At 54.1% G+C, this 10,446-nt stretch overlaps 2 protein-coding genes across 2 annotated transcripts; one reads left to right on the plus strand and one right to left on the minus strand.

Annotated features, from left to right (window-relative positions):
- Positions 1-1,514: 1,514 nt before the first annotated feature.
- Positions 1,515-4,642, minus strand: ETH_00014880 (uncharacterized protein; the record flags this gene model as incomplete). Its single annotated transcript, XM_013376642.1, has 8 exons — positions 1,515-1,577; positions 2,007-2,060; positions 2,276-2,346; positions 2,572-3,208; positions 3,605-3,750; positions 3,966-4,045; positions 4,248-4,318; positions 4,436-4,642. 8 exons carry the CDS (start codon positions 4,640-4,642, stop codon positions 1,515-1,517), a joined length of 1,329 nt encoding a protein of 442 aa, XP_013232096.1.
- A 2,044-nt stretch (positions 4,643-6,686) lies between these two features.
- On the plus strand, positions 6,687-10,252 carry ETH_00014885 (uncharacterized protein; the record flags this gene model as incomplete). The annotated part of the gene is made up of 8 exons (XM_013376643.1): positions 6,687-8,033; positions 8,233-8,312; positions 8,412-8,621; positions 8,907-8,952; positions 9,070-9,120; positions 9,263-9,526; positions 9,863-10,033; positions 10,214-10,252. The coding sequence occupies 8 exons, from the start codon at positions 6,687-6,689 to the stop codon at positions 10,250-10,252; spliced, it is 2,208 nt and encodes a 735-aa protein (XP_013232097.1).
- Between the last annotated feature and the right edge of the window lie 194 nt (positions 10,253-10,446).

Consider the following 10,446-nt stretch of genomic DNA (forward strand, 5'->3'; position numbering starts at 1 on the left):
ACCGCAGCAGCTGCAGGAGCACAGTCGCGGCGATGTCGCGGAACCAGCAGCAGCAGCAGTAGCAGCAGACATGGAAAGAGCAGCAGCAACGGCAGCAGCAGCACACTGCCCAGGAACAGCAGCCGAGGTAGCTAAGCTAGCAGCCAAAGATGCAGCAGCAGCAGCAGCAGCAGATGCTGCAGCGAGTGCAGCAGCAGCAGCAGCAGGTTCTACACCAGCAATTAGAGGAGGCGCAGATCCTGCAGCAGCAAATGCAGCAGCAGGAGCAGCAGGAGAGTGCTGCGCCCCCAAGAGGGGCCCCTGAAATTAGGGTTTAGGGTTTAGGGTTTAGAGTTTAAGATTTGCCGGACCCACTCGAGGGCCCCCGCTGCAGAGTATTCCTGCAGCAGCAGCAGCAACAGTAGCAGCAGAAGCAGCAGCAGCAACAGTAGCAGCAGCAACAGCAGGCTGCTAGCAGCAATTTGTTTTAAGGGGTGCTAGGGTGTATAGGCAGCTGAGGTGTCTGTACACCTCGGCCTACTCCTTCCATTTGTTTTCCTGCTGCTGCTGCTTCTCTTTTGCTTTTATACAGACACTTGTTTTCTAGAGTTCAGTGCACAGTTTGCTGCTGCTGCTGCTGCTGCTGCTGCTGCTGCTGCTGCTGCTGCTTTGCCTAGCAAAGACGCGTCAGAAACCTTCACTGTCTCTGCCCTCCATATGGGTCGGGCGTGTTGGCCTTATAAAGCGGCTGGCTAGCTAGCTAGCTAGCCACAGCTGGCTAGCTAGCTAGCTACAACTAGCTGTGGCTAGCTAGCTAGCTAGCTAGCCACAGCTGGCTAGCTAGCTAGCCACAGCTAGCTGGCCAGCTAGCCACAGCCAGTTAGCTAGCCATAGGTAGCTAGCTGGCTACCTAACTAGCCGCAGCTTGATAGCTAGCGAGAGCTATCTAGCTAGCCACCTGTGGCTAGCTAGCCACAGCTAGCTGGCTTCCGCAGCCAGCTAGCCACAACTGACTAGCTAGCCACACGGCTAGCTGGCTAGCCAGAGCTAGACAGCTCCCGGAGCTTGCTAGCTAGGCACAGTGAAAAGCCAGCCACAGTCGAATGCATAGCCACAGCTAGCTAGCCACAGCTAGCTAGCCACAGCTAGCTAGCCACAGCTAGCTGGATAGCCAGCTAGCCAAATAGCTGGGTAGTTAGCTAGCCAGCCAAATAGCTAGCCAGACAGCTAGCCAGCCAAATAGCTGACACACTCTCCAAATGGCCCACCGTGCAGCCAGCTAGGCAGCTAGCTAGCCAGCTAGCTAGCCAGCTAGCCATCTGGCTAGCTAGCCAGCTATCTAGCCAGCTAGCTATTTGCCCGCAGCTAGCTCTTCGTAAGCAGCTAGCTGGGATGCTGCGCTAGCCTGGGGCCAGCTAGATGGGGGCTGACTGCAACGTCAGCAAATAGCTAGCTAGCTAGCTGGCTAGCTAGCTGACTAGCTAGCTAGCTAGCTGGCTAGCTAGCTAGCTAGCTACATGGCTGGACTGCCGCCGTCAGAGCTCTTCCCCCTCCTCGTCTTCTATTTCTGCCAGGCGCTGCTGACTCGATGACAAAGCCTGCAGCAGCAGCAGCAGCAGCAGCAGCAGCAGTTGCAGCAGCAGTTGCAGCTGCGAGCTAGCGCGGAATAGGGCGCCGCGAAGAACAGCCGCAGCAGGAGTGGCATTGCACCAGAAATAGCAGCAGCAGCAGCAGCAGCTGCTGCTGCTGCAGCAGCGACACAGTAACAGCAGCAGGCTGCAACAGCAGGAGCTGCGACAGCAGCAGCAGCAACAGCAACAGCGGCAGAAACAGCAGCAGCAAAACGTACAGCGCCGCTAATTGCTAAGAAGATGCAGCAAACGCCGAATTGGAGTATCAACGGCTGCGCGCAGACCCCCCCACAAACCCTAAACCCTAAACCCTAAACCGTAAACCCTGAATTAGCTGGCAGCGAGAGCAGCAGCAGCAGCAGATCTAGGGTTTAGGGTTTAAGGTTTGGAGCGAACCTTCCACGGCATCCCCGCCAGCACTTTAAACCACGGCTGGTACACGCAGAGGCCCTGCAGCACACGTAAACCCTAAACCCTAAACCCTAAACCCTAAACCATCACTAGGAGTAGGGGCTGTAAACATCCGGCTTCAAAAGGAGGATCTGAAACCCTAAACCCTAAACCCTCGCGGCCAGGCATTCATCTGCAGCCCAATATCTTAAACCCTTTGAAGGAAAGACGCAAAACTAGAGTCTAGGGTTTAGGGTTTAGGGTTTAGGGTTTACCTCTAGGCGAGACTGGCAGCGCTGAATTACGGAGAGCTGAGCCAGGGGAGCCGCAGCAGTGCCCAGAATAGCTGCAGCCGCAGCACACACACCCTAAACCCTAAACCCTAAACCCTAAACCCTAAACCCTAAAGTATTAGGCCTAAACCCTAAACCCTAAACCCTTGACTTCGAAGCATGGAGGCTAAGCCCTTGACTCCAGCAGCTCAGCCTCACCAGCCTTTGATCCTTAGACCCAGGAAAGATGCAGCAGGCCCTAAACCCTAAACCCTAAACCCTAAACCCTAAACACTCACCAGATAGCCAGGCCCTCATGGTGTATTCTTCAAGTTGCTGCAGCCTTTTCTCGACGGAGTTTTCATCTGTTTTTGGTCTTCGCTGCTGCCTTGGTTCTGCTGCTGCTGTTGCTGCTGCAGCATCAGCAGCAGCAGCAGCAGTAGCAGCATCTCCTGCTGCTGCTTCCTCCTCGGCATCCTTCTTGCTGCTGCTGCGTCTGCTGCTGCTGCTGCTGTTGCCTCCGTTGCTGCTGCTGCCGTTTGCGCCGTTGCCGCTGCTGCTGGCGCGCTTCCCTCCGCTGCCCTCGCCCCTGCTGCTGCCGCTGCCGCTGCTGCTGCTGCTGCTGCTGCTGCAGGTTTTGTTGTAGAGAAAAAAAGAAGCAGCAACTAATTCATCTACTGATCGAGACAAAATAAAAGGAAAAGAGCCTCTCCAAAAAGCAGCAAAGCCATCAGCCCGCAGCGTGAGGCGCAGCATGTCTCTTGCTGCTGCTGCTGCAGCAGCAGCAGACAGCAGCTCAGCAGCAAAAGACACAAACTTCAAAGGAGACACAGCAGCAGGAAAATAAACTGCAGCAGCAGCAGCACCAGGAACCTCCACCACCGACAGCCGCGTCGCCAGCAGCAGCAGCGGATAAGCAGCAAACTCCGCAGCTAGCTGCACGCAAACCCTAAACCCTAAACCCTAAACCCTAAATCGTAAACCCTGAACCCTAAACCCCAAACCCTACACGCTGCACTGCGGGCAATTCTTTCCAACAAGTCACAGCAAACACATTTTGGCTGCATGCAACTTATCAATAACGGAATCAGGATGATAAACCCTAAACCCTAAACCCTGAACCCTAAACCCTAAACCCTAACCCCTAAACCCCTCAGCGAAACTCGCCTTGAGAAGCATTGGCGGCAGGAGTTCTGTGGCCAAACACTTCAGAAGCGGCTGCTGCTGCTGCTGCTGCTGCTGCTGCTGCAAGTCCTGCTGCAGCTGCTGCAGCAAAGGGGACAAATCGCTGTCTGTGTCTCTTGTCTCTAATTCTCTGAGGCTGCCAATCACCTTTATACTCCCGTTGCTGCTGCTGCTGCTGTCGCTGCCGCTGCTGCTGCTGCTGCTGCTGCTGCTGCTGCTGCTGTCTGCTAGGGCCTCCAAAGAATTCAGCTGGGACTCAACTGCCTTTTCCCGGAAGAAGCCAAAACAGCGCCCTGCACCCACAAACCCTAAACCCTAAACCCTAAACCCTAAACCCTCGACTGTAAAGCCGAAATTCTTGTCCCCAATTCCTTACTTCACGGATTTAGGGTTTAGAGTTTGCGGCTTAAATTGCTGCTGCCTGGCGCCGTACCCTGTTAACCCTAAATTCTGAACCCTAAACCCTAAACCCTAAACCCTAAACCCTAAACCCTAAACCCTAGCTCACCAATGAGGTCAAAAAGATACTGGCTGCAGAAGACAGTCTCTCTGTAGCAGTAACGAAGCAACAACCAGTGCAGCCCATCCCTGCGAAAAAAGACAAACCCTAAACCCTAAACCCTAAACCCTAAACCCCAAACCCTAAACCCTAAACCCTTGGCGACGAAGCGGCGGGCCTGAAGTTAAGACCCTAGCCCTCAGTTTCATGCGGGATCCGAGCCTTGCGCGCTGAACCCAAACCCTAAACCCTAAACCCTGAGACCCTAAACCCTAAACCCTAAACCCTTACCGGCACAGCCTGTGCAAGCAAGAAGGAACAAAACCCCTGAAAAGCCCGCCGACTCCCTCGGCTTCATAGACCTGCGAAGCCACAGCTCCACTCTAGGGTTTAGGGTTTAGGGTTTGGGGCCCGAGTAAAGGCTCGAGCGCAAGACTAGGGTTTAGGGTTTAGGGTTTAGGGTTTAGGGTTTGGCGGACCACGCGCAGGCCGTGGGCCAGCAGCGCAAAGACATTAAGAGCCCCCGGGCGGCAGACGGAGAGCAGCAGCGGCTGCTGCAGCACGAGGGGCACTTTATGGTGGTTTGCTGCTGCTGCTGCTGCTGCTGCTGCTTCTGCGGGTGCTGCTGCTGCTGCTGCTGCTGCTGCGGGGTCCCCAGAGTAATCCGGAAACACCGGAACCGCCATGGGGGACAAGTAGCGGGCGCAGAGAATGCGGCTTTGCAGCTGCACAAACCCCAAACTCTAAACCCTAAACCCTAAACCCTAAACCCTAAACCCTGAAGTCCCCAGTCTAAATCCTCGGTCCTCAGCGCAGCGCAAGAAACAGCATTTGGTTCATCCCATCGACAAAGAAGGTACTCTACATCCTAAACCCTAAACCCCAAACCCTAAACCCCAAACCCTAAACCCTAAACCCTAAACCCTAAACCCTAAACCCTAAACCCTAAACCCTAAACCCTACGGTCTGAATGGGATAGGTGAAGATATGCCACGCCGTTATTGAACCCTTTAAAGTGCAAATTAGGGAAGGGTCTGGGGGCCCCCAGGGGGCCCCCAAAAGGGCCCCCTCATTTGCTATTTGCTGCTGCGCTGCAGCAGCGGGAGCAGCAGCAGCAGCAGCAGCAGAAGACGAGCTCAAGGCGGAGAGGCTGGGGCTTGCTGTTTCGCTCATTACGGAGCAGCTGCATGCAAAGCTGCTGCTGCTGCTGCTGCTGCTGCTGCAGCTGTTCCTGCTGCTCGTGCTGCTGCCGCTGCTGTTGCTGCTGCTCCTGCGAGTGGCGTTGTTGTTGCTGCTGTTGCTGCTCTGCTGCTGCTGCTCGTGACGCCACCGGTTGCACTGCTGCAGCTCTCCTTTCTACTGCTGCTGCTTCCCTGTTGTTGCTGCTGCTGCCGCTGCTCGTGCTGCTGCTGCTGCTGCTCGTGAATTGGGCATGCAGTTGCTGCTGCAGTTGCTGCTGCTGTTTCCCAACTGCTGCAAATAGTAAAGAATTTGCGAATTTCTCGGCCTGCTGCAGGCGTCAGCCCAAACCCAGAACCGTAAACCCTAAACCCTAAACCCTAAACCCTCGTGGAGATCTGGGGCGTACTGGGTCTAGGGTTTGGGGTGTTGGGCAGGAAACTTTGTTGGAATCTCTGTGGAATTTCAAGGGCTAGAGCTCAGCGCTCACGGTTTAGGGTTTAGGGTTTAGGGTTTAGGGTTTAGGGTTTAGGGTTTAGGGTTCAGGTGTACCTACACCTCGGGAGCTGGTGGAAACGGCAGCAGCTCCGCGAAAGGCTGAAACAATTCAAATAAATAAAATTAAAAACATTAATTTTAATTTTAATTTTAATTTTGATTTTAATTTTTATTTTCAGAGTTGAAGACACAAATCAAATTCAACAAACCCTCCAAACCCGCCGCCCCACCGCATCGGGGGCCCCAACCGCACCGGGGGCCCCTCAAGGGTTTAGGGTTTAGGGTTTAGGGCTTAGGGTTTAGGGTTTCCAGCTTTCAACTGTTCACAAATTCACTCTCCAGTTACTACTGGGCTTATCTTGGGGGCCCCCAGGGGCCCTCAAAGGCAAGAACCGCAGAGCAGCAGCAGCAGCAGCAGCACTAGCAGCAGCAGCAGCAGCAGCAGCTAAATGCGCTTCACTTCCCACCATGGTGTCTGCTAACTTTAGGGTCATTAGTGAGCTGGAGCATAGGGATGCAGCAGCAGCAGCAAGAGCAGCAGCAGCAGCAACGACACGAGCAAGAGCATCGACAGCAGCAGCAGCAACAACAGATGCAGCAGCAGCAACAACAAATGCAGCAGCAGCAGGTGCAGCGCTGCAGCAGCTAAATCGGCTCATCGGCGTCCGCTCTGCTGCAGCAACACGTAAGTCAGGTGCTGCTAACAATCGCAGCCGCAGCAGAAGCAGCAGCAGCAACAGCAGCAGCAGCAGCAGCAGCAGCAAGATCTTCCCGTGGGTCTACCCTGCAGTGCCCACATCTGCTGCTCTGTTTGATCCCTTAAAAGGAGACACCAGCAGTAGCAGCCGCAGCCACAGCAGCAACAGCAGCAGCAGCAGCAGCAGCAGCAGCACCAGCAGCAGCAGCAGCAGCAGCTGGTCAGCTGATTGTATATCTTTGATTCGCCACGAGTTGGATCTGCCATTTGGCAAAATTGAAAAAAATAAAAAAAATAATAAAAATAAAAATAAAAATGAAAATGAAAATGAAAACTTGTGTTCAAACTTGGGGTGTATGTACACCTGCTGGGCCTGCAGCAGCAGAGCAGCAGCAACAGCAGGAGGCCCCTGCGAGCCCTGCGAGCTTTTCCTTGCTGCTCTCACGCAGCAGCAGCAGCAGCAACAGCAGCAGCAGCAGCAGCAGCAGCACGAGTTTGCAGACTTGACTTTAGAAAGTCTGGGATCGTTCGATCCCCCGCTGCTGCAGCAGCCCCACCTGGTGTACGTACACCCCAGCGGCGAGCAGGGGCCCCTCTTCATCCTTTCAGACACTTCAGAAGATGAAGAAGAAGCAGCAGCAGCAGCAGCAGCAGCAGCATCCGACGCAGAAGCAGCTGCTGAGGACGCAGCCAGCGGCGTGGCTGCCCCGAGAGCAGCAGCAGCAGCGGCGTCCGCAGCAGCAGCAGGAGCAGCAGGCGCAGCACCCAAAGCAGCAGCAACAGCAGCAACAGCAGCAGCAGCAGCAGCAGCAGCAGCTCGCACGCGGCGCAGCACGCAGCAAATCTATGAAAGAGTTTCTCCCTCTAGGGCTGTTCGCTACAGACTTTTTAAGCTGGCGCTGCTGCTGCAGCAGCAGCCTGTTGCTGCTGCTTCTGGCTGCTCTGCTGCTCTTTCTCGCTCCCTTGCTGCAGCAGGACTAGAGCTGCCTGCTGCTGTTGGTGCTGCTGCTGCCGCGGGAGACGAAGACGCAGCAACAGCAGCAGCAGCAGCAGCAGCAGCAGGAGTCACGGCGCTGTACGGATCTGGAGCAAATGCTGCAGCAGCAGCAAAAGTCATTGGAGTGCTGCTGCGCGCTGTAGCACCTGGGGCACAAGTGCAGGGGGATTTGCTGCTGCTGCTGCTGCTGCTGCATGCGCGGCTATCTACCTCAGGCAGGCAGCTGCAGCAGCTGCTGCAGCAGCAGCAGACTCTGCAGAAGCAGCTGCAGCAGCAGCTGCAGCAACGACGTGCGACCCGAAGACGTAGACGCAAGCAACCACAGCAGCAGCAGCAGCAGCAGCAGGAGCAGCAGGTGTGGGGTGCATGCACAGCTGAGGCTGCAGCAAGCAGCGAGAGCGATTCGCCTGATAGCAGCAGGAGCAGCAGCTGCTGCAGCTGCAGTAGCGGCAGCTGCTGCTGCAGCAGCAGCAGCATCCACAGCAGCGGAGAGGAGAGCGACAGCAGCCGGAGCACCCACAGCAGCAAGAGCAGCAGGAGCAGCAACAGCAGCCGCAGCAGCAACAGCAGCAACAGCAGCAGCAGCAGCGACTACGCCAGGCAGCAGCTGCAGCAGTGGTCACGAGCAGCAGCAAAGACACAGGCAGCACTTACAGAAGCTGTTTATAAAGCCCTCGATGCTGCTGCTGCTGCCACACCTAGCGCCGTAAGCAGCAGCAGCAGCAACAGCAGGAGCAGCAACAGCAGTAGTAGAGGCAGCAGCAGCTTGGGCACAAGCAGCAGCAGCAGCAACAACAACAATAGTCGCAGCAACAGCAGTAGTAGCAGCAGCGGCAGCTTGACCACAAGCAGCAGCAGCAGCAGCAGCAGCAGCAACTATGTGCGTTGTGCGGGTTTTGCTGCAGAGAGGCAGGGTGCTGCTGCAGCTAACAGATTTGCTGCTGAGAGACGGAAAAGCAGCAGCAGCAGAAGAAGAAGCAGCAAAGTGAGCTGTACAGACACTCCAGAGCTGCGTCTGCAGCACTAAGCCTTCAAATTTAGGGTTTAGGGTTTAGGGTTTAGGGTTTAGGGTCTGTGACTGCAGGAAAATAGGACTGTGGCGCATGCAGGCGGACCCACTGGTTGCTGCTGCTGCTGCTGCTGTTAGATGTGCGCGAGCAGCAGAAGAAATCCTCACGGACCTGCAGCAGCAGCAGCAGCAGCAGCAGCAGCAGCGGCGGCGGCGGCGGGCGTCCACAGGAATAAGCTCGACGGATGCAGCAGCAGCAGCAGCAGCAGCAGCAGACCCTACTGAGTTAGCTGCGAAGCTTGTTGAAGCTTTCCCAAGGCGTCTCAGGCAGGAAACCTTAAACCCTAAACCCTAAACCCTAAACCCCTAACTTGAAGTAATAAGTAATCTTCAAGGTACAGAGACTTGCGTCAAAAGCGAGAATTAGAATTTAAGGTTTAGGGTTTAGGGTTTAGGGTTTGGGATTTTGGGCAGAAAGCTTTCGTTCCTGCCACCACCCGCTAAACCCTAATTTATAAACCCTAAACTCTAAACCCTAAACCCTAAACCCTCGTTTGCGATGTGATACAGAGATGAAACGGAAGACGCTTTGCTCCGTCTTGTGCAGTATGGGCTGGTCAGTCAACCCAAGGGTTTAGGGTTTAGGGTTTGGGCTTTAGGGTTTAGAGATTAGGGTTTAGGATTTAGGGATTAGGGTCTAGGGTTTAGGGTTTAGGGTTTGTTTGCGCTGCAGTTTCCGCCGCCGCTGCTTCTGCAGTTTCATTTGCTGCTAAACCGTAAGAAGGTAAACCCTAAACCCTAAACCCTAAGCAGGCATTTACGGAGAGTGAGGACAGATTAAAAGCACTCCAGGGTTTAGCATTCTGGGCTTAGGGTTTTAGCGATTAGGGTTTAGGGTTTAGGGTTTAGGGTTTAGGATCCGTTAGGTAGTAGCCGCAACAACAAAGTCAGCATCCGCAAGATCAGCAGCAGCAGAAGCAGCAACCGTAACAGCAGCAGCAGCAGAAATAGCAGCAGCAACAACCGCGGCAACAGCAGCAAAAGCAGCAGCAGCAGCAGCAGCAGCAGCAGCAGCAGCAGCAGCTGCGGCATTTGTACAGCTGCAAGAGTGTTTGGGATTAATAAATTCTTTCTGTCGGCGATTTCCTTCAAATCCAACTTTGGCCGAAATAAGGTCCCTCATATTGCAAGTAAATGCTGCTGCTGCTGCTGATGCTGCTGCTGATGCTGCTGCTGATGCTGCTGCTGCTCTCGCTTCTGGCGTTGTTGCTGCTGCTGCGGGTAGTGTTGCTGCTGGTGTTGTGGCTGTTGCTGCTGCTGCTGGTGTTGTTGCTGGTGCTGTTGCTGCTGCTGCTGCTGCTGGTGTCGCTGCTGACGCTACTGTTGCTGCAGCTGCTGCTGTTAAGGGTAAGGCTAAATGCCGCTGCTAGTGCTGCTGTTGGTGCTTCGCGTGCTGCTGCTGTTGCTGCTGCTGCTGCTGCTGCTTTTACTGGTTGTGTCTCTGTTCCTGCTGCTGCTGTGAACAGCAAAAGCTGCTGTTGCTGCGACAGCAGCAGCAGCAGCAGCAGCAGAAGGAAAGGGCTAGAAAGAGGCAGCAGCAGCAACAGCAGCAACAGCAGCAGCAGCAGCAAGGCATCTTGCAGGCCTATTTAGAACAAGAAGAGGAAACAGAAATCCTGAAAACACAGTATTTGCTTGTAAACCCTAAACCCTAACTCTAAACCCCAAACCCTAAACCCTAATCCGGTGCCCCAAACCCTAAACCCTTTCAACACCATCCGATCCCAAGAACTACTCCCACAAGAGATATGCCCAACTAGGGTCTAGGGTCTAGGGTTTAGGGTTTAGGGTTTAGGGTTTAGGGTTTTGCGCTGCAGTTTTTGTCCGTCCAAGAGGTGATAAATTTGAACTGGTGAGTTTCCGTCCCTTTTAAAATAAATAAATAAGTAAATGATAAATAGATAAATAGTTAAATAGATAAATAGATAAATAGATAAATAAATAAATAAATAAATAAATGGATAATTTGTTTTATTAATTTCTGTTTCGCAGTGGAAGTCTGGCGTCAGTGTCTTTTTGTTTTTCTTCTTTTTCTTTTTTTTCTTTCCAA

This window comes from Eimeria tenella, genomic scaffold, assembly GCF_000499545.2.
Source record: "Eimeria tenella Houghton genomic scaffold, Eth_scaff38, whole genome shotgun sequence".
In the NCBI taxonomy this organism is placed as follows: Eukaryota; Apicomplexa; class Conoidasida; order Eucoccidiorida; family Eimeriidae; genus Eimeria; species Eimeria tenella.